Raw genomic sequence first — 22,895 nt, 5'->3', positions numbered from 1 at the left:
AAGCTGTTGGTTTCTATATTGTAGACCTCAGTTCAGTATGATTCCAATCCTACTTCGACTGGGACCAGGGCTTCGGTTCCATAGGCCATTCTGAAAGGAGTTTCCCCTATTGAAGTCCTAGGGGTCGTTCGGTAGGCCCACAAGATCCAAGGGAGTTCTTCTGCCCATCTTCCTTTAGCCTCGCCCAACATCTTCTTTATCACTCGAAAGATTACTTTGTTTGCCGCTTCGATTGCCCCATTCCCTTGCGGATGGGCGACTGAGCTAAATCTTTGTTCAATTCTGAAGTGGTGCAGGAACTTGCAAAACTTGTTCCCAATAAACTGAGTCCCATTATCAGAGATGCAAGTCTTCGGAATTCCGAATCGGAGAATAATATGTTCTAGGAAGAAATTTTTTGCTGCTTCTTCGGTTATGGCCGACAAAGGTCGGGCTTCGACCCACTTGGTCATGTAATCAATGGCAATTATGCAGTACTTTGCTTGCTTCGTGCTAGTTGGGAGAATGTCAACTATGTCCACGGCCCACACGGCAAACGGAATGGGACTTAGAACGGAAGTCATTTCTTCCGGGGGCTGCCTCGGGACAGTGGCGAACAATTGGCATTGTACACACTTCTTGGCATACTCGCTGGCATCGCCTTCAGGCTTGGCCAAAAGAATCCCTGGCGAAGGATTATGAAGGCGAGGGACCGACCGGCCAGATGCTCGCCGCAAATTCCTTCGTGTACTGCCTCAAGAGCTTGGCGTTGTTCCTCGGTGTTTAGGCATCTCAAGAGGAGCTGACTGACTGATCGGCGATACATCCTCCCATTAAGGATAGTGTAGCTCGACACTCTATAATTTATCTTTAGCGCCTCACTTCGGTCCGGAGGTAGGATACCCTTCTCTATAAAGTTTCTTAGGGGATTCATCCAATCGTTCCCCTGTCGAATCTCCAGATATTCTTTCTTCTCGATCGAAGGCATCTTGGCGTCGGTGAGGTAGATGGAACCAGTTAGATTATGTGTCTCAGCCGAAGCTAGCCTGGAAAGGGCGTCTGCCCGTCCATTGTTCTCCCTGCCAATTTGACTTAGCTCAAAAGTTTCAAATGACAGAGAAGCATCTTTTACCTTGGTGGCGTAAGCCTTCGTCCGGGGGTCTCTTTGCTCATATTCTCCAGAGAAGTGCTTTACAACCAACATAGAGTCGCTGAAGGCCCACAGGTGCTTCACCTCAAGGCTTCGGGCCAACTTCATCCCCGCGAGGAGTGCTTCGTATTCTGCTTCATTATTCATCAGCGAAAAGTCGAATCTTATAGCCTGGCATATCTTGAACCCTTTGGGACTGGAAAGTATCAAGCCGGCCCCACACTTTTTCCCAGCTACCGACCCGTCTACAAAGAGTTTCCATTTCTCAGGAGTCCGAATGAGCTGTTCATCGGGCTTGAGATCCTGCGGCCCCGAGAATGTGCACTCGACCATAAAGTCAGCCAGAGCTTGGGCTTTGATCACCGTTCTTGGGACATACTCGAGATCAAACTCCCCAAGTTCGATGGACCAAGCCACTACTCTTCCCGAGGCTTCGAGCCTTGTTAAAATCTTCTTCAGAGGTTGACTGGTGACAACTTGAATCGTTCCGCTTTGGAAGTAATGTCGCAATTTTTGGGAGGCCATAACCAACCCATATGCGAATTTTTTCTGCATTGGGGTACCTCATCTCTGCATCTTTGAGGACATGGGACACGTAGAACATAGGGTGTTGGTTGCCTTCATGATTCTTCACAAGCACCGCCCTCAGGGTTCTGTCAGACACAGCCAGGTAAAGCTGGAGAGTTTCCTTCGGATCAGGCCTCAATAAGAGTGGTGCCTTGGTAAGATATTCTTTCACTTCCTCGAATGCTTTCTGGCATTCGGGCCCCCACTCAAAATTCTTTGACCCCTTAAGCACGGCGAAGAAGGGGAGTGCCTTTTCGGCTGATCGAGAGATGAAACGCCGAAGGGCAGCGAGTCGGCCGGTCAGCTTCCGGATGTCTCTGATGCATTTAGGGGCTTCCATATTAATAACTGCTTCGATTTTTTCAGGGTTCGCCTCTATCCCCCGAGCGCTGACCATATAGCCGAGGAACTTACCGCTAGAGACTCCGAAGGTACATTTGTTCGGATTGATCCTCATGTTGTTTCTCCGGAGCGTCTCAAGCACTCTTTCAAGTCTTCAGCATGATCTTAGAGTAGTGATTTTACAATCATGTCATCCACATATGCTTCCATGTTCCGGCCGATCTGCTCTTTAAAGACCTTCTTTACCATTCGCTGGAATGTGGCTCCATCGTTCTTCAGTCTGAAGGGCATTTTAATATAAGCATAAGTCCCCTTCGGAGTTATGAACGCTGTCTTGGGCACATCCTTGTCATTCATAGAAATTTGATAATAACCAGAAAAAGCATCCAAAAAACTAAGTACCTCGTATCGTGCCGTAGCGTCTATCAGTTGGTCGAAGCTGGGCAAGGGTAGTGGTCCTTCAGACATGCTTTATTGAGGTCCGTATAATCCACGCACATCCTCCACTTCCCATTTGACTTCTTGACAACCACCACATTGGCTAGCCAGTCGAGGTATTCAATTTCCTCGATGAACTTGGCTTCCAACAGTTTTTCTACTTCGGCTTCTATAACCTTTTGTCGTTCGACTGCAAATGTCCTCTTCTTCGGCTTCACCAGTTTGGCCTCAGGCTGCACATTCGAGCAGTGCTTAGCCGTCTTGGGATCCAACCCGGGCATGTCCTCCGGCCCCTAGGCGAACACATCATGGTACTGCCGAATGACAGCTACTACCTTTTCCTTCAGATCTGCCCCCATGTTTTTCCCAATCCGAACTATTTTTCCCGAATGGCCTGCGTATAATTCTACCTCTTCGGTTTTCGCCGCGAGTTCGGCGATCGGGCTCGAGAGATCCGCCCCAAACTTTTCCAACTCAATATTCAATATTTCACGGCTTCCGCTGGGCTCGGATTCGGCCCGCTTTCTTTTTCCGGTTTCGTCCGGCCCTTCGTATTCCTGATCCTTCTCCAGGTCCTCAAGCATTATGATTCTGGCAGTTTTTTGATCGCCCCTCATTTCTCCTACCCCTCTTTCGGTTGGAAACTTGAGTTTAAGATGGAGTATATACTCCACCACTTCGAAGGTCGACAGGAAAGGTCTTCCGAATATGGCATTGTATTGGCTCTCTATCCGAACCACATAGAACTTTACCGGCTTCTCAACAATATATTGAAATTTGCCCGGGAGGACAGGGAGCGTGATTGTTCCCTCAAACTGAATGGGATATCCTCCAATGGCGTAAAGGGGAGCCTCATTGCAGGGTTCTAAATGCTCTCCGGCCAAGTTCATCTTGCAGTAGGTTTTGTGGAACAGTATGTTGGCCGAACTCCCAGTATCTACCATCACCTTCCATATTTTATTCTGCCCGATGATAGGATTTATAATAAGGGGGTCCTCGTGCGGGCGAATGACATTCTCGTAGTCTTCAGTGCTGAAGGTCATGGGCATGTGGGGCTTCGCCTGACCAAACTGATAGAGATTGTACACTTGTCGGGCGTATTTTTTCTTGGATGTCTTGCTATCCTTGTCTAGGATGCTGCCCTCAGATATAGTTTTTACTTCGCCCCTTATCCTATCCCTTCGTTCTGGATCCTCGGCCTCTGCCTTCTCCTCTTGATTCTCCTTCAGACCAAGTCTGTCTCTCAGATCTCGGACGAACTGATTAAGTTCGCCGTCTTTGATCATACATTCATTGAGCCTTTTGAGGTGATAGCACTCATCGGTGTTATGCCCCTTGTCCCTGTGATAGTTGCAGTATTTGTCAGGGTTCTTCTTATGGTTCGGGACCTTCATTTTAGCCAGTCGGACGAATCTGGGTTTGTCCTTGATTTCATGGAGAATCTTGGAGATCGGCGCATTCAAAGGGGTGAACACGGCCGAATCTCTATCTCGTCGCCGTTTGGCCCCTCGATCCGTTTCCTTTCTTCCTTCTTTCCTACCATCCCTTCGGTCGGAGCCTGATCTTGAGCCTTCGTATTTGTCGGCTCGCTTCGATCGGTCATCCCTTTGGGATTCCTTATACCCCCCAATACTCTCCATTTTTCGGCGAATGTTCTCGCCCCTCACATATATATCATTCAGGGATCTAGGGGGAAAATCGTAAAGAGATGAACGAAGCTTTTTACCTTTATAGGGGTCCAGCCCCGCCGTCAAGAAGCCCATTGCTTTGACCTTGTCCAGGTTAGTAACCATCCCAGCTTCCTCCTTAAACCGAGCGAGATAATCCCCCAACTCCTCGCATCAGGGCTTCAGTGTCCCTCGCCTTTCGGCACAGGTGAGAGTAGTACTTCAGAAACTTCCTCTTCAGTTGCTCGTAGGATCCAATGGACCTAGGCTTAAGGGATTTGTACCACATCGAAGCTGACCCCTTCAGATAGGTCTTGAACATTTTGCACAACATGATATCATTGTGACCCATCCTAATCATTAGCAACTCATACTTTTCGCAGTGGTCTTCAGGGTCTCCCTTCCCGCGGAACTCACTCATCTTAGGAAATTGCCTTTCTTCGCCCGGGGGGTCGATACTGCTCAATTTCTTAGGTCACGACCGGTTCTCTGTCGGCCCTCCTATCGCCGAACAGGGCCTTCTCTAGGCGAGTGAGCCTGGGGCGGGATCCGTCGGGATCCTCGTCCGAGTCAGATGATAAGGGTTGCTTCGTTCTCTTCCTTCGGAGATGCGAATCAGAGTCAGACTCGTCTTCTTCGTCATGCGCCCTTCGATCTCTTCTATCCTTATTTGTTCTTCCCTGCGCGTCGGCTTGCATTGCTTCAGGTAGGGTCTTTTCTTGCAGTTCGATTTATTCCCTTTGAAGCTGTAGGGCCTTCAGTCGTAGCGCATCGGCCTCTCTTCGCTTCGCGCGGGCTTCTGCTTCTTTTTCAGCTTTATCAGTTTTGGCCTTGCCCTTCTCCGCGGCCTATTCTGCCCGAATATTTAGGAGTAAGGCCTCTTCCTCAGGGGTCAATGTGATGACTCCATCTTCGTCCACTAGGGTGGATGATTGTCCCTTGTCGAAAAACCAGGTGGCGGTGAATGCTCATGAATTATTTCGGTCATGCTCTCGTTATCTCGGCTTGTAACTCTCGTAGTTCCCACAGACGGCGCCAAATGTTACGCCCAGATTCCTTCGGGTGTTTGAACAGACTTCAGCTTCCTTGAAGGTGGCTTCGGCTAATACCTGAAAGTGAAGAGAATGCGAGGGTTTGTACTCCCGATTCACCTCCGGTGTGGGAATAAGAATCTAGTTGTAGAAGTGGATAAAGAATACAAGAAAAGAAGAGTGTTTGGGAGAATCTTTGTGTGTTTTGTTTTACTTCTCAAGGGGTTTTATACCCAGTTATGCCATGATTGCTCATCCGTTACTCACCATTAAGGTGGGAGTGAAAAGGAGCGTTATGTCCCAACTGTATTCCAACGTTCAGGGAGAAGATGGGCCTCGGCCTGAGACTCTTCGTGGGCCTTCGGCTTATGGGCCTGGATCGTCCGATGGGCCTTCACTCAGTGGGCCTTATTGGGCCATAGTCAACAACAACATTGCTATTAGTTGATATAATAAATTATTAATTAAAAAAATATTAGTAAAACAATTCAATAAAATTTATGAGATTTATTCAATCCCCCAAAATCATTCCATCAAAATCCACTCAAATCTGCATAAAATTAAAAAAATTAACATCCAAATCTACGTGAAATTTAAACGATCCATGGATTTACAAAAATCCATTAAAATCCATGAATTATTAACAATCCATTAAAATCTCAAATAAATATACCCCATAAGTCTAATTTTCGGTTTATTCTTTCTCTCAGAATGAATGAACGGAAGGTGTCAAATTATTGCATCCACTTCTTTTCTTCCAGACACAACATTCCAGTACAAACAGAGCGTCTCCTCAGGCCAGCATTAACACACATGTCCTAAACTTTTCTCAACGTTTTCTAAGTTTACAGGTGCCACAACTAACTGTCATAAACAAAGATGGACCGATTTTTATTAGCGCCTTCTATGCCCCTTCTTTTTCTTTTTCCTTTTCAAGTACTGTATTGTTACCAATGGAGACATACCACATCAACAAAGCATAATACTTTCATACCCCAGAGGCCCAGCAATTGCTGTTTTGCGTCCAGCAGATGATAGGCCTGCCTTGTATTCCTCCTTGCCATCGGATTCATCCTGTATACAGTTTACATTCTTGTGTAATCGACCTAGTAAAAGATCCATCTTCCAACCCTCGAATCAATGCCAACCACTGCAATTGTGAGCTAGGACTAGTCCAAACTCCCAGGGTCACTGGAGTGACTGGCCCAATCAACATAAAAACACTTTGTACCACTATGGGACAAAACTTTAACAATATACCTACTCATTCATCCCACATAAAATGTACCAGAATGAATTATGTTACTTGCACAAATACTTGAAATCATTGTCCCTGAGCTAAATAGGGCCAAATAATGGTTAAAACAAATCACTTGTATAACCATTGTCAAAGTATATAGTAGAGGCTTTTCCCATAAAACAATTAATAAAAAACGAACCAGAGATGCCAAAGCTCTGTTGAATCCATGGTCCACGGTTCTTGTGTCTCAAAAAACTGGAGTTATTTTACTAACAATGTACTGTATCCTCAAGAATAATATACTGTATCGTCGAGATTGGATAAGAGGCTTGTGGAATTGACCCAAGATCCTACAACATGTAGATATTTCATTTACTTCTTGAGTTTTAAGTACATATATTAAGTATAACAGTGAAACACATCAGTTGAGCTTCATTATCAACACAACTAGTTATCAAGATTAGGTTTCACCAAGTATACTGAAACTATACTAATTCATATAGATCCCCAGAATTTAACTTTTTCCTTTCCCTTACCCACCACGCCCTAACCTTACTCATTCTGCAAGCACATATTATACTTACTCGTGGATGTAGATATTTTCCACTTGTATATAAATAAATAAATAAATACGGAAGAATTTTCCACCGTATTTAAATAAATAAATCAGGAAGATCAATACTGCATCGAATCAATAACTACAGCAGATCATGCCTGGACTCTTTACACTGCAAGATTTTACTCATGTAAGATACCAAGTTTAATACCCTCTACAAACTTTCCAACTAAATCAACACATCCCTCATTTCTGGAGGTTAAGTAACTCATTAGAGAATAACAAACAGTCAAGTTTCAGTTTCACAAAAAATTACAGCGAAGGTCCACATGATTTTAGCTGACCTGATAGTGCCTTGACAAACAGACTACCAAAGGAGTGAACTCATAAAAAGTAGAAAGAAATATCAAAAATTAAGCAAGAAAGTCACACAGTTATACAAAGAACACAATATTATTTTTTTATACGTATTTCTACATATAACATTTAGGTAAGAAGCATGCCACAAGCATAACACATATCCCCAAAATTTCAAGAATCACAAGCAGTTGAGGGGAAACTGAAGTAAGCAAGTGTAATTCCTCTTGTTTAGGTGTAGAAAACTTATTATAATCCAAGCACAAGATTGTCTTGAGAAAGACATAAACAGATAGTTAAGTAAAAGAATTTCAGGACACAAATGTACAATAGCAGGAGAAGAAACATAACAATTCCAAAGAAACATAAACCATAGTATGAAACTAGCACAATATATGATTCCAAACATAAACCAGAGTTTAACATAACATATCTACTCATCCACATCAATATATTCATCATTCATGTATGTATATGATTCTCATAATCAACTAAATAACCACAACTAACAAAAGCCCCTAATCATAATCACCAAAATCCCAACTTCCCCAAACCCTATCTCTTACCTCTATCACTTCACATAACTCATTACATTCTACCTCCAATTCTTGATCCTACAAATTCCCCTCTTTTAATCATCTACTACGAAAACTGAGCTCGATACGAATCCGCACTAGCTCCAGCTAAATACAATCCAGGGAGAACATCCTGAAAAATAAACCATAACCTTCATCAAACCAAATACATTTATATCAGAGGGTAAGATACACGCAGACCATTTTCCGTAAAACCCTGACTTTGACAGTGCAAGAACAGCATCAACATTCATCAAACAAAACAAACCCCACTTGAAATAAAACATAATTACACAATTTGAGTACTTACATCAACTTGTTTCTGAACAGTCTTGGTTCTTTTCTTGGGCCTTCGAGCAGGCTTAGACCCACTCATAGAAAACAAATCTTCTTCAATTTCTTCACGAGACAAGGTTATCCAGAGCTTGGTTTTCGTGTCTCTCCTCTCACTCTTCTGGGGCCCACCTTTGACACCACAATCATCAGTCTCAACAGCCGGGGGCTCAAGAAGAGACTTTCTGGGGCGTAAATTCCAGGGCTTAGCTGAACAATCATCAGGAGCTTGTTGAGGGTTCGGGTCGGTTTCGGGTTGGGAAGAGGGTGGGTTGTGAGGGCGGGTGCGATGACGAGAAGTGGAGTTCTTGTGGGCCCATCTGAGACAAGGGAGAGAGAAGTTGTGGAGATTCTTGGTCTTCACAGGAGCAGTCGACATCGAGAGAGAGAGAGAGAGGTAAACGAACAAGACAGGCGAGTTTTGTATGTATGACTTGGGTTGTGCGAGTTTTGTATGTATGACTGGGGTTGTGTTTAAGTGATGAGAATGACAGAAATAAAAACATGCAGATATGAGTACATGTCTGAAATTAACTGTGAGGAGTGCTGTAAAAAACATCCGTTTATTGTGTCTTCAATTACAAACTTCAACTAGAATCAGGGGTAACAATTGTTTTTGTTTTCCGAATGCTCAATTATCATTTATTTATTTTTAACTGTCTATTAAAAAGGGAAAAAATATAGATTGTCTACTTAATTATTTTTTCATAACTATCCATACAAAGTTATAGGTGAATTTTACTAAAAATATGAATATATCAAAATGAAGTTATTCGGACTTTGTTTCAAACATAACTTAGTAGCTCAAGTGGTTAAAAGCTTATCTCTTGTTTTCCCAGGTTCTAATCTTGAGCAGTCTGAAACATATTTGGGATACATGCATATATTTATTTATTATACTTAGCGCAATGGTAATATGACGAAACCAGCACCTTGATGTGATCTTTGTTGAGAGCATGACATGTAAATTGAGGTTCAGGATATGTATATCCAACAATTGGTATCTTTGTGCCCGTTTGGGAAATTTTAAAATAAGTAACTTATAACTTAAAATGATTAAGTGCGAAATAAGTGATAAGTTGATAAATACTTATAAGTTCTATAAGTGTTTGGATAAATTTACTTATAAGTCAGAATTTTTTTTACTTAAATGAATTAAAACAAATAATTATTAAATATAATTATCTTAGTTCATGAATCTTAAATTAGAAAATATTTAAATATTTATATTTTAAAATCAAAACTTTAGAAAAAAGTGAAAAAATAAAAATAAGTTGGAAAAAAGTACGTCACTGCCAACTTTCAACTTATCAGCTTATAAGTTGTAAATTCAGCTTATAAGTTGGGTCGACAAACACTCGTCGATAAGCTGTTAAGGGCTTATAAGCCATAAGTGGCTTATAAGTAGCGTGCCAAACAGGCCCTTTAATTTGAACTTCTTAGCAATTTTTTTAGATGTATGACTACCTTTTTGGCATAAGACAAGCTTAAAGGTCAAAACATCTTTTGCATCCTTGGTGAAACAAATTTTCAATTCTAAAATTTTAATCTCATAACACGCTTCAGTAAATCATTTACACTGTAAATCTTATACTTGGAATTTCAGTCACCAAAACCAACCAGTTTATCAACAGGACAAGCAAATAATTGTGCAAATAGAGCTAACTTATTTATTTTTGGAAAAATGTTACATTTGCAAATATTCTCTCTTTTTCTTTAATCACTTAATATATACAAGAAATGAAGCTATTCGATATTACAAACATGTTGAGGCGAGCCAACCTACCCTGTAAACAAGTGACTCCTTGAACCTGCAAAATGTGGCCACCTTCTAGCTCCGGTAAATGCATTCATTAATCTGATTAATTAAGAATGGCAGTTGTAACTTATGGTCACAACTGGAAAAATGTAAAATTATGATCACGCTCGAAGAAGATTATTCACAGTTACAGTTACAGAATTCGTTCGTTGAAGATCCTGCAAATTTCAGAAACACTAATTGAGCCATATACTGTATATACAAAAACCACTGCAGCTTAAGAGTCACTAGCACACTATTTAAAGGATAATGATTCTGTTTGGGAACATGAATTCATTTCAAATGATGGATTTTAAATAACATGAACTGAGAGTTGTCATTTCAAATTCTCAAATTCATACTGGTATTTCAATATCTTGGATTTCAAATCCAAATCCGAATTATGTTTGGGTATTCAAACATGTCATATGCTTAATCCAGAATTTTAAATGAAATCTAAGTTTCCAAACAGGAGAAAAGGGAACTTTGTCCATATTCATCTTAGTAACAAGGAAGGTTTGCAGGAGTGGACAGTTTTTCCTTCCCCTGAGATAAACTAGATTGTTAAGAGAAACAAATCCAAAAATTCACTACATTATGGAACGATGCTATTAAAGAAACTTCTAAGTCTTTAATAATATCCATAATATTAGCTAGAAATGTAGTATCGAAAAATGACAACATGCAAAATTACACAGATTTTAAGAACTTCATTTCTTTGATCATGAACGAATTACTGATTTTCTATTCGACCAAAAGGAAAACATATACTAAAGCAAAAGGGACAAATATAATATATCTCCCCCTTTATGTTTACCCTCTTAAACACTCGCGTTCATAATCTTTGAATCATGGACGTATTACTTCGACCAAAAGGAAAACATACACTAAAGCAAAGGGAATAATAATAATATTTTTCACCCTTTTATATTTACCCTCTTACCACTCACAGGCTTGCCTTTAACCTTAAAGTGGAATAGTATATTCTCCATTTTTAAAAATTTGGTTGAATAGATGATTCTTGGGATATATGCCTTGTTCTAAAAATCACCAATTTTACCGATTAATCATCTGATTAATCGTTTCAACATGCTCTGCCGATTCGATTTTATAATCCGATTAATCACTCCACTTTTTTCTTAAATTAATATATTTAGTTTAGTAAATTAAATATTTTTATATTTTATTAAACACACCCGATTAACGCTCTGATTAATTAATCCGATTAACCGATTATCCGAGTAATCACTGAAAGGTTACTCTACCGAACAATGCCGATTTTCGCTTTTTATATGTATCGAAAAACTAGTAATCTCCATAACTTTGTCAATATATACCTGAAATATTAATTCATCCGGGACATGGGGCAAGACCTCTCGTACTGTTTCAGCCATGGCAAGTATGCTTGCTAAGTTCTCATTAGCAGCACGAGAAGTGGTCCGTACAGGTGCTCCACCTGCATTTCCAGGATATCTTACATTGCCCGCAGAAGAAACTGCTGGGCTGGATGTACTAGCTTGGGAGGGATTCTCAGGCCAAAGATTCCAAGCATTGTCTTCCAAGGCAGTCTGAGCATAAGTTTCCCCTACAGCTGCAAGATGTCTCATCATCATCTGAACTCTTCCTAAACCAACGGACCTCATAGTTGTAGATGGACCTGGACCCGCTCCATCATAACCCAGCCAAGTAGAATCCAGTCCTCCACCCCTACAGAAAACATGCAAATAAATGGTATATAATAAACAATGCTGAAGTAGTATCTAAATTTATAGAGGGTGAGGGAAAAACTTTAGTGATGCCAAGTACCAGCTTAAAGCTTACCGAGAGAAATTCTAAATAAAAGTTTTCAGGTCTCACCAAGGATCTAATATTTAGCTGCACACTAATCTATCTAACTAATCTGCTTAAAGGTTCATCTGGTACTTCAACTGTTAATATGTCTTGTAATGATTAAATGCACCTCCAAGGGTTAGCCTAGGTGATACGCATCTCCACTTGGCGATAAGAGGTCGAGAGTTCATGTCTCAATGGGTGAGTACTTAATTTTTGTAACTAACCATAAGAAAAAATTATATATATATATATATATATATATATTGATTGAATGCAAGATATTTCTTCCAAAAGAGGACTCATATGATCCTCTTTAACAACCATGATTGGCAAAAAAAATATTAAGAATGAAAATACCTTGCATGTAAAGCCATAACATACTCCTTTCTGACTACCACATAACGCTCAAAGGTGAAAAGACAAATGGACACAAACTTAAAAAATTAAATCCATGAGAAAAATACACCAACATGTGAGTGCAACAAACATACCTCCAATCACTACCATCTAGAGGATTCACTGCCTGGTCGGTAAGAACTCCTGCAGGTAAGTTAGGAGCAGGAGGAAGCCGGTCAAGCCTTGAACTTATTTGTCGGGCAAGTTGCTCATCACTTGAAACTTCTCTAGCACGAGGGTTCGCGTCATCTTCAGGTCTGCCCACAAAAAGCGGCTTCCGACAAGTAGGGCACAAGTAATTATTATTTAACCCTTGATCCAGCCTGGAGTTCACAAACCATTTTAGCATTTAATTATGTCATACAAGTGCAACTCACAGTTGGCACCCAGCAAAATACACCATATTTGACGCCATACCAAGATCTCAAGCATGCAAGATGAAAAAGATGATGGCAAGAGAGCTTCTTGGCTTTGGCCATTGGTTCCTATCATTTAAAAATTATATCAGAATATCTTCCTAGAAATTGAAAAAAACTAGCATGCTATACACTTAAACATACCCTGCATATAGCACATTCATCATCATAGGCTTGTAGCTCTTCGTATGTTGCATCAGGAAGTGCCCCATGAAGAGTGCCCAAAGCTATTGTTAACTTGATGAATCCTTTAATACGTTTTACAATTGCACTTAACAAAGCCTATATAATACATGAAGTGCAATTAGAACTATGATTACAGAGTAATACATATTCAGATCAACCAAATCAATGATTGCTGATAAGTTGTAGAGACACAAGCAAGTATACACTTACACGTATATTTAGGAAAAGGACTGCATCAACAAGATGAAATGCCATCCCATGAAGCCACCATATATGGACATAATGACCGAGAGCCATCAACAGTGTCAACATGTCTAGAACAAAACCCACGTTTCTCACAAGAATGCCTTTCCATTCGCTCAATGAACCTACAGTCATACCCCTTATTAGAACAGAAATTCATATAGAACATCAATTAAAACAATATATATAACTATATTTTATCTGGTAGATTATAGGAACATTCTAGAGTGGAAATAAAGCAATAGAAGGTATCAATTCATGTATTTAGGTTTGGTAGCTGATTAGGATTTTATATTCAATCGTAGTAACAAATTTTGGTAGGTAATAAATGATTAGTATTTAATCAACTCACAAATCATAATAAAGCAGGCCAATAGTATACTGTCCGAATTTAATCATAGTAGCACATTATGGTAGACATAAAAGGATAAGTTTTTTTTATCAACTCATGAATAAAAAATGATACAGGCTAATAGTATACTGATAAGTGATAACTGCCCTTAAATGTCAAGACTTAAACAGAAGTCTTATATGGGAAATGGTTCAATTCTTGTAAATGCACAGATGATCAATTTATCAGCTTTTGCTCTATGTTACACACCATCCTTACAACAAAAACGTTATCCGCCAGAAACGCATCGTAAAAGAAAACATTTTAATAAGTTACCGAAAATAGTCACTCATGGAAACAAATATTACATGATTTAAGTTTCTATAGTACCTAAGCAAGATAACAATGACTTATGGCAGTTATTCTCCTGTTTCTAATCCTTAAGGACCAAGTTACATATACAAACCATAATTATGATATAGATAACTAAAAATGGAATAACATACTACCAAAATTCACATATAAATGGAAGCTAAATTAGCTAACCTGCTGATATATCGAACATATTCGATATTCCCCGGTATTTGTTATCTTTAGAAGGGTTATGTAGCCATATATCAAGCAATTGGAATCCATGAACTACAATAGCCTAGAATAAACATTAAACAAGCAGTAAGCTTTGTCATATTGGAATGCAAATGGATCCTTCGAAAATAGAAGTACAAGATTTTCCACAATCTTGTACCTGTAATGTCTCAAAAAGTATACTCAGAGGCTCGTAGAACAATAAGAAGAACATGGATGACACTATTGTTCCATAAAGCATTAGGCACGTCCTTATCCTGCAACCATCAACAACAAGAATGAGATTTTCCGACAAGAATGTGTGGGTGTGTGCATGAAAGTGATATATTTTGCATAGGTAATCCTTGGTTTCTCCATATTAATCTAATTTATAGGGATGCTAAGTAACCTCTGTGAACAAAAATCCTGCCAACTATATTTGCATACCCAACAACAAACTATATGTTAAATATGTCAGAAGACGGTGTCTAAGGCTCTAAGCATTACCAGAGCAGGTCAACAAAGAAGACTAGTAACAGGACAGAATAGACACGGAAGTATGTCCAGGGAGTTGCGGAAGGAGAAGCATTCAAACGATCAAGCCGATCTCTAGCCAGAGCTTGAAACATCTATACGAGAAATCAAATAAGTACGTAAATGATACTGATGAATTTCTTACAACCTAACATATCTCACTAGATACCTTTAGGGAGCAGAGAATAACCAGCCATGCAGTCCATAAGCTCCCCTGGTATATCGTTGGTGGGACTACCAGTGGAAGAAATGTTCCCTATAAGAGACATCAAAACACAAACTCACACCATGAATTTCAATATTCAACACAATAATTGAACTTGTAAACAGTACATAGAGTAATAAACAATCACTTTTGAACCCATGAAAACCACCAAAACGTTAACTAACTCGCAGCTCGTCAAAAAGATTTTATATTTCCTTCAAGTTGACAAGAATTCATCATATCACCACAATGAACCTCCCAATTTTTCTACAACAAAAACATTACTTTTGTTCCTTATTCTTTCCATAAAAAATTCGCAAACATCTTTACTTTTTGCACCATCTTCATTTGAAAACAAACTAAATCCACTCTTATGCCAGCCCGTGCCCACCAAAATATATAATTTTAAGAGATAACCAAGAGCGGTAAATCATAGAAGGTGCAAAATTACAACCATGTCTACATTGAGTTATCGAAATAATATGACCTTATATATAACATAATTAACGAGCCGCTCAACCAGTTTTCGACTTTCTGAAGAGTGCAACTCAGCAAAGAATATAGTCTGCAGCAAAGAGTAGAGAACACAATAAAATATTTAGTTAGGAGACCACTTGTACAATAGTGAAAAAAAATACATAGATCAAATTATACTTACAGGACCATAAATAGTGGCTTAAATACATAACCAACATACTGCGGGACCAACTAAAACAAGACACACCAAATAAACCAAATAATTAACATACTAATTTTTCAGGGGTACAACTTCCAGATGCGGCCATATTCAAATTTCGATAACCCTAAACTTAACTCTGCAAATAGCAGGGCACAACAGGCTTTAGAGATACATATAATCATCTTCCAATCATCTCAAACAGCTTAAAGAGGATTAAGTATTCCTTTTCGATGAGGAGTTACTAATCATTAATCACAACTATGAATAAACAAAGTCTTGGATCTTGAACAATGCTTCTTATAATCAACTTAGTATCTAGTAAAGGTGTAGTTTCTCTTAAACCTAGCACAAATAATATTCTTCACATGCCATTTCTTGATTTTTGAAGTACTACACTATCCATAGTCCTGCATTCTGACACAGTTCGTTGTCATTTCTATGTAATCAATATATTGTCTACAGTAATTAATGTCTCAAAACAACAAATTCGTGATAAAATCCGACCACATGGGCATGACTCGAGTTCCACCAGAAAAGATATGAAACTTGTTTAAATAACTTTTGGATACATAGTACATTGTTACTACATGAGGATATCTGTAATTAGCAAATTTTATAAGAGAAGATTGATTACCTTGAGAGACAGAACGGCCAGAACAAATATGTTAATAACAAAATTTGCAACCAATGCGATCGAAGTGTAAGAATCCATAACGGACTCCAGAGCTTGGACAACATTTTCAGAGTGAACAGAACTTTGACTAGTTAAACCACCCAATATTAGTTTTTCAGGTGACAGCGTCGTCCAAAAATGAAGGCCACCATAGCTCAACACAGTAGAGAATAACGAAATTATTGCATAGCTCACACCCATCGACAATAAATTAACTGCTTTTACTCGATCAAAGTTCTGAAATTTCACGAGACCAAAATTTAACTTCCCGTCTTGCCTAAATTTCGGCCCCAATACATAAATAATATCAAGATGCTATTTCTCAATTGAAACAAAATATCAACCAGTGTCCGGACATATTAATTTAGTACAAAAACCTGCAGCGTAAATAAGAAAATCAATAAATTCCTTTAAACAGAAAGTAATTGATCAATTAACAAGACACGCTTATTCATCCCTGATCACGATCACGCCTAACTCCTAGAGGTTTTAATATATCTAATCTAACGAAATTCTGGAGAACTAGCAAACAGCTTCCACTCTACAAATACAGATAACCTCGAGTCTCGTCGTGTAAATTAAAACCTGAGCTAAAAATTGTATCTTTCTTATGGACATACATAAAAATTCCAGCTGAAATATAAAGTAAAACGATCTACAAAAAGTTAAATAACACTACAACATTGCATAAATTCAGAAATTGAATAATAATTAATTTAAAATCAATTCAATATTTTGATGAATCATAAAAAGGTAATAAATACAGAATAGATTGAAAACATTCCTAGACAAAAACATGAGAAAACATGAAAAAATAATTAAATATGTAGGTAAGATGTGTGTATAAAATGGTTGAAATAGCGAACCTGATCGATCGGAGGGAAGATTCAAATAGGGGGGGGTCTTGTTCGCCTGGATTAAAGTGAAAATTAGGGCGAGATTGGGGAAATTTTTGCGGGAAAGCGACTCCTAATTATTATTTTTTCTTCGGTGTGTTTTTGAAAGGGTAGGTAGGTGTAATAATAATAGACAAGAATTGACCGGACAATCTTTTAAGATTATATTCAATTCCCCCACTGTTTTGTTGCTCTACTTTTGTCTTTTATCTTTAATTTATTTTTTGTTATTTAGGTCTTCGTAATTTCCCAACATTTTTTTCAGCCATTCCAGCGATTTTGGTTTGAAGGGGTGATATTTTGGAGAATTATTGATAATTTATAAATTTTAAAATATTATTGTTGATTTTAATTTTACGTGAATTTTAACAAAATTTATGAAAAATGTCACAAATTGAGTTTTTCATAAATTTATCAAAATCTCATGTAATTTGTAGATATTTCAAAAGATAAAAAAAAATATTATTAAATTCATCAAAATCTACCAACTTATCAAATAAAAAAATTAATGTACTTTTGAATAATACCATATTTTGATGTATTTTTTTAAAAATTCAAATTGAATATGACCAGATTTTAATGGATTCCTTTAAAATTCAAATAGAATATATCTAGATTTTAATGGACTTTATTTAAAATCTAATTTGATTTACCAAAACAAAACCTAATTTGAAAACCATAATATTTTAAAGGACCTTTTAAATTGAATACCTCTTTATTTCAATAATTCTAAAAATTCTTTAAAATCTTGATTAAATACAGCTCTCAAATTTCAAAATTGTTCTCCAATATCAAATATCACACATTTAACAGCTGGAAACGGCAACGGCTGCTAATACCCCGTAGGCTGAGGAGCCAAAGGAGGAATCCGCCCGAGAAGGGGCTCGCGTCTGATTAGCTAGTTGGTGAGACAATAGCTTACCAAGGCGATGATCAGTAGCTGGTCCGAGAGGATGGGTCTTACAGTCAAGCTCCCTTCTGCCTTTGCACTCGAGGACCAATCTCCGTCCGGCCTGAGGAAACCTTTGCACGACTCTGTTACCTTTATATGGTTATTTTTCATTTTAAAAAGAGTAAAGTGTACTTTGTATACTTGCACTTAGGGTATCATACCATTTGAGATATTATACTTTAAAAATTATCATGTATTAAACTAAAGTTTAATTTTCGTTACAAAATGTATATCTCCGTCAAATCATCTCAACGTCGTTAGAAAAAGATAAGTTAAAATTGTCTTGTTACACTCATATGTAAATATATGCAATTTTTTGGGGAAATGTATGTATATATATAAATACAAATGTGAATGTGTATGTATAATTTTAGGAAATGTATTAAAAATTGCAATATTTGAATCTTGAACATAATATTTATAAATATTCACGAAGTCGGTGGAGAAGTAAGATTTATCAAGAAATAAAATGAATATGAAGTGAGGCGCGGAGATACCCAGGCTAGTCACGAGATTTGATATATTCGATTAAATTGCTATTCAGATTGAAATGACGGTGGCAGTCTAGGTTTTCATCGTTTCCTGTTTCCTTTTTTTCTTCATTTATATTCGTACCTTCAAACTCACCGCAATTTCTTTAGCTGGCCAATAAATATATAATTTAAGTAGTTTTGTACCTTTTTCGACATACGGGGGTTTGAAATAATTTTAACAAAGTTTTAACGATGACGATAATGTAGGCGTGAGATGACTCAAGTTTCGATAAGTGAGAAAGTAGTTTTGAATATGAGATGATTATGTCGGTGTAATTTGTAATCAAAACAACCATTTAATTTTTTTTCCCAAAAGGGTCAGTTTATTTGAAAAGTTGTGTTTGTTTTCGAAAGCAAATGTAGTAATTGTCTTGTGTATCCTGCACAAACTTGTAAATTTGATCCATGAACTTATAGATTTAAAGACCGTGGACTTCAATAAGCAAAATGAGTAGATAACTAAGTTAAGTATTTGATATTCAAATTTGATATCATATTTTGGGGAAGAATGAGAGGATCCTTTTATAATTCGAATGAGTTATTTTTGTAAATAAATGAAGGAAACATTTGGGTTTTAAAATTGAAAAAAACTCATCAAAGATATACAACGCTTTAATGAAGAAGATAATTGTAAAATGATAATTTTACTCTCTTTTTTCCTAATGGCATAAACATAATTTAATGGACATACACACATTGTAACGGAAGTTAATTTCAATATAGTAAGGGTGTTAGGAATCACATGTATTTTTTATGATAAACAAAATATATAGCATAATATTTCATTATGTAGGTGCAACTATCAGCGGCCTAATTATCATTGTCTGATAGCCGTTGGTAGAGTAGTTTATCTGTTGTGCAAGACATGCATGTACAATAACAAGACTAAGTCACATTGACAACCGTAAGATTAAGTTGTATGATAATCTAAATTTGTATTCTGTATTGTACTTCTTGAGTTTATAAAATAGTTAGAAGATTAGACTAGGGTATAATTCTGTGAACAAATTCAAGCTAAGGAATAAACTCTAGAAGAAGATCAAGCCATGATCATGCCTCAGAGAAAAGTGTAGAAGCTCGGAGTTGAATACAGCTGCTTTATGAAAAATGTTTTAAGTCAAGATATCGACAAGTCACAGATCAAGTTATATCGAGAAGTCATTCGAGAAGTCCAGAATGACTTGTAGAGAAGTCCAAAATGGCTTATAGAGAAGTCTCAGAGATATCGACAAGTCAAATGAAGATGTAGAGAACTGGAGATATCGACAAGTCATTTCTGCATGTAGAGAACTCAGAGATATCGACAAGTCAAATGAAGATGTGAAGAATTGGAGATATCGACAAGTCAATTTCTCATATAGAGATCTCAGAGATATCGATAAGTCAAATTGTGTATATAGAGATCTCAGAGATATCGACAAGTCATTTATACATGTACAGATCTCAAACATATCGACAAGTCATTTCGCATACAAGGGTATAGAGACCTTGACAAGTCAAGTATACCTATAGAGAACTCAGAGATCTTGATAAGTCATTATACTTATCAAGATGTCACTTCTTTATAAAACAAATTGGAGATCTCGGCATACTTCTCAAATTCAGAATACAGACAAGTTCAAGATTCAAGATTATCAGTCAACAAATAATCTATTCACTAGATTGAAAAGCCTTCAAAGTAGCTGGAAGAATACAAGATCAATGGCCAAGATTAACTAGACAAAGGGTGGTCACGGACCTGCAAGATTTTGCATAGATTTGCTAAACTAGAAATGGAAATAGAAAATTTTGTTTTAGAAAGTAGTTTAGTACATTTTAGTGCAAGTCCTGTAAACCCGCGCTGCTAGCCTATAAAGCATGCATGGGTCCTTAGTTCACAATTAACAAACAGATCTAGATTTCTTGTGATCTCTCAAGATAGAAGCTGAGTTCTTATTTTCTTAAGAACACAATATTTTTAGCAAGACAAACTTAATTAATACAAATTAAGTGAATTTTGAAAATATTGTGCTTGTTGATTAATTCTGTAAACATAATATCTCTACAATATCTTAACTGCTTTGTTCACCTACAATTTAAACAATTTTAAAAAGGCTAAAAATCCAAGAAACACATTCACCCACCTCTGTGTTGCATACAATATCTAACATTATCTACTAATAAGTTTTTGCAGCATTTTTCATGTAGATCTCAATAAATAGTCATTGTTGTATTTGTTCATTTTATGGTCATCACTGACTCAATGGATAAATAGGATAAGATGGCTAATTGTAAATACTCGATGTCATGTAATTTTGTTTAAGTGAAGTGGATCATCAATGGCTAAGGAGAGTATACCATAAATGACTAAAGGCATAAAACCATCAACGAGTAAGAAGATTACAATATTAATGGTTAACGTAGCAAGAAACAATTGACAGTGACTTAACAGAGCACAGATATCAAATCTGACAGAGCAGATGGGTTGATAAAAGATCTCAGTTTGAAAAATGGGAACCAATACAAAACATGCATGTGCTCTTGGATAATGAATAAGAAGAAGCATTTCATTTCCATGCATGAATAATTGGAGGGATATTCAAAACAATATATCAAGATACAATCTAGTCTCATTTGTCAAGTATCACGAAAAAGATAATGAAGAACCAATCTTGCTGGACCTCGAACACTATATTATGTATTGTCTAGCAAGTATTGTAACTTGGTGATTTATAAACCAATGAGTAGCAGTGTATTCTCTAAGAAATAAGAATATAGAGTTTTCAATAGAGCTTAGTCAAGACCACTATCTCTTAAAAAAATACTGTAAAACACAACTGTGAAATTCTTGTAATTTGCACAGATTATTTCTTCAATATATAACTCAGGTGGCAAGTCAAAAACAAACCACCTGAAATTTTTATGCCTTGTATTTTTATTTCAGTCTAGCAGTTGTTCAAGTTTTAAAAAGTTGAAACTTTTAATTTGTATTCAACCCCCCCTCGGCAAATTACTCTAGTATTGATTATTGGTACATATCAATTGATACCAGAGGGAGCCCTCAACATACATAGGGTTTAAATATCTAGAAGCTATATAATCAAAAATGGGTAAAAAGGATGTTGGTGTAAAGATTCCAGTTCTTGACGACGAATTTTACTCTTACATGAAAGTGAAGATGTTGCTTCACTTGATATCTTGGGATGAGGGTTTTGTCAACTAAATTGACAATGATCCTCATGTTCCTATGGAGACAATCACAGGTCTTGCAGCAGCTGATGAAACTATTGGTGCTGACAGAATAGTGGTGAAAAATCCAGATGACTACTCACCGGAAGATCTCGAAAGAAGTCAACAAAGACAAGAGGACTATGAACATCCTATTTAATGGTATAGATTTTGACATGTTTGAGTGTGTCATGAACTGTTCTATAACCAATGATGTATGGGATATCATTCAAACTCTTTGTGAAGGATCTGAACAAGTCAGAGAAAAAAAGATGCAACTCTTCATACAATAGTATGAGTATTTTCACTCTATTCCTGGTGAAGGCTTGAGTAAAACATTCATCAGATTCCATAAATTTTTGAATGGCCTAAAGTTGCATGGAAGGGTCTATTGAGTCAAAGACTCTAATCTGAAGTTCTTGAGATCTCTTCCAAAGGAATGGAAGTCAACAACTATCCCTGTCAGAAACTCATATGATTATAACGAATACACTTTTGATAGACTGTCCGGAGTCCTAAAGACTTATGAGCTAGAAATACAACACGATGAAGAAAATGAAAAGGTCAAAGGAAAGAAAGATATGTAGCCCTTGTTTTATCAAATCATTGTGAGAAGCAAGGGGAAGGCAATGTGGAATCTGCAACAAATGAAGTTAAAGAATCAAGACCAAAATCATCAAAAGGAAAAGCCAAAACTGTTGAAACTGAGAGTGACTCCTCCTCAACTGATGAGCTAGATGAACATATGGCCTTTCTGTCAAAAAGATTTTCTAACTTGAAATTCAAAAGAAAATCTTTCCCCAAGCCATTCAACGAAGAGTTCATTACCAAAAATTTGATTGAGAAATCCAAATTTTAATGCTATTGTTATTCCCAAACAATCTAAACAATAATTACAGAAGGGGGTTGAATGTAATTATGGCTTCTTTTAAGATTTTAAAAATGATTATTCTACCAATAAATAACTGTATTTGATTTGTAATGGTGTAGAATAAGAATATAACAGAATTCAAATCACAAAGTATTTAAATAAAAGTATTTAAAAACTTTCTGGTGGATTGAACTTTTCCACCAGAGATATATATTAAGTAGAGAACTTGTTGGTGAGACTACGTAGCTGTATGAACAGTCTGTGATAACTCAACACGATAACAACACTAGAACATGACAGGTTAATAATACTACGTCTACACAAGAAATCAGGAAGAATGAAG

The 22,895-nt window shown here is 37.3% G+C and overlaps 3 protein-coding genes across 5 annotated transcripts; all 3 read right to left on the bottom strand.

Moving 5' to 3' along the window:
* Positions 1-559: 559 nt before the first annotated feature.
* LOC141665356 (uncharacterized) lies at positions 560-1,462 on the bottom strand. The gene has a single exon (XM_074471338.1). It carries the CDS (start codon positions 1,460-1,462, stop codon positions 560-562), a length of 903 nt encoding a protein of 300 aa, XP_074327439.1.
* A 4,236-nt stretch (positions 1,463-5,698) lies between these two features.
* Positions 5,699-8,736, bottom strand: LOC141663854 (uncharacterized). 2 transcript variants are annotated; one of them, XR_012551694.1, is made up of 3 exons: positions 8,213-8,736; positions 7,894-8,035; positions 5,699-6,764 (listed from the first exon to the last, which is right to left on the bottom strand). XR_012551694.1 is itself a non-coding variant. In XM_074469696.1 (2 exons), the coding sequence occupies exons 1-2, from the start codon at positions 8,612-8,614 to the stop codon at positions 7,970-7,972; spliced, it is 468 nt and encodes a 155-aa protein (XP_074325797.1). In that variant the 5' UTR covers positions 8,615-8,735; the 3' UTR covers positions 7,694-7,969. The 2 variants fall into 2 exon arrangements, 1 of the variants encoding a protein (XP_074325797.1); XM_074469696.1 differs by lacking the exon at positions 5,699-6,764 and having other exon boundaries at positions 7,694-8,035; positions 8,213-8,735.
* A 1,146-nt stretch (positions 8,737-9,882) lies between these two features.
* On the bottom strand, positions 9,883-17,117 carry LOC141666608 (E3 ubiquitin protein ligase RIN2). 2 transcript variants are annotated; one of them, XM_074472707.1, is made up of 13 exons: positions 16,960-17,117; positions 16,055-16,470; positions 15,229-15,306; positions 14,706-14,792; positions 14,510-14,631; positions 14,184-14,280; positions 13,985-14,087; positions 13,075-13,232; positions 12,823-12,960; positions 12,680-12,747; positions 12,358-12,585; positions 11,371-11,740; positions 9,883-10,212 (listed from the first exon to the last, which is right to left on the bottom strand). In XM_074472707.1, the coding sequence occupies exons 2-13, from the start codon at positions 16,292-16,294 to the stop codon at positions 10,156-10,158; spliced, it is 1,746 nt and encodes a 581-aa protein (XP_074328808.1). In that variant the 5' UTR covers positions 16,295-16,470; positions 16,960-17,117; the 3' UTR covers positions 9,883-10,155. The 2 variants fall into 2 exon arrangements, with proteins under 2 accessions (XP_074328808.1, XP_074328810.1); XM_074472709.1 differs by having other exon boundaries at positions 16,055-16,330; positions 16,960-17,116.
* Positions 17,118-22,895: the final 5,778 nt, after the last annotated feature.

Source organism: Apium graveolens, chromosome 6 (genome assembly GCF_009905375.1).
Source record: "Apium graveolens cultivar Ventura chromosome 6, ASM990537v1, whole genome shotgun sequence".
Lineage (NCBI taxonomy): Eukaryota > Viridiplantae > Streptophyta > Magnoliopsida > Apiales > Apiaceae > Apium > Apium graveolens.
Note: the sequence above shows the minus strand (reverse complement) of the source record. Positions and strands in the feature narration are given on the sequence as shown.

Bases quoted from the DNA above. Each gene is read 5' to 3' on its own strand.
- LOC141663854 (XM_074469696.1), bottom strand. From the start codon at position 8,614: ATGTCGACTGCTCCTGTGAAGACCAAGAATCTCCACAACTTCTCTCTC. The intron at 8,036-8,212 runs GTAAGTACTCAA...TTTATTTTTCAG, and splicing joins CTGTTCAGAAACAAGTTGAT to GATGTTCTCCCTGGATTGTA.
- LOC141665356 (XM_074471338.1), bottom strand. From the start codon at position 1,462: ATGGTCGAGTGCACATTCTCGGGGCCGCAGGATCTCAAGCCCGATGAA.
- LOC141666608 (XM_074472707.1), bottom strand. From the start codon at position 16,294: ATGGGTGTGAGCTATGCAATAATTTCGTTATTCTCTACTGTGTTGAGC. The intron at 15,307-16,054 runs GTAATCAATCTT...TCTTTGCTGCAG, and splicing joins TGGCCGTTCTGTCTCTCAAG to ACTATATTCTTTGCTGAGTT. The intron at 12,748-12,822 runs GTATGTTTAAGT...TTTAAATGATAG, and splicing joins ATGAATGTGCTATATGCAGG to GAACCAATGGCCAAAGCCAA.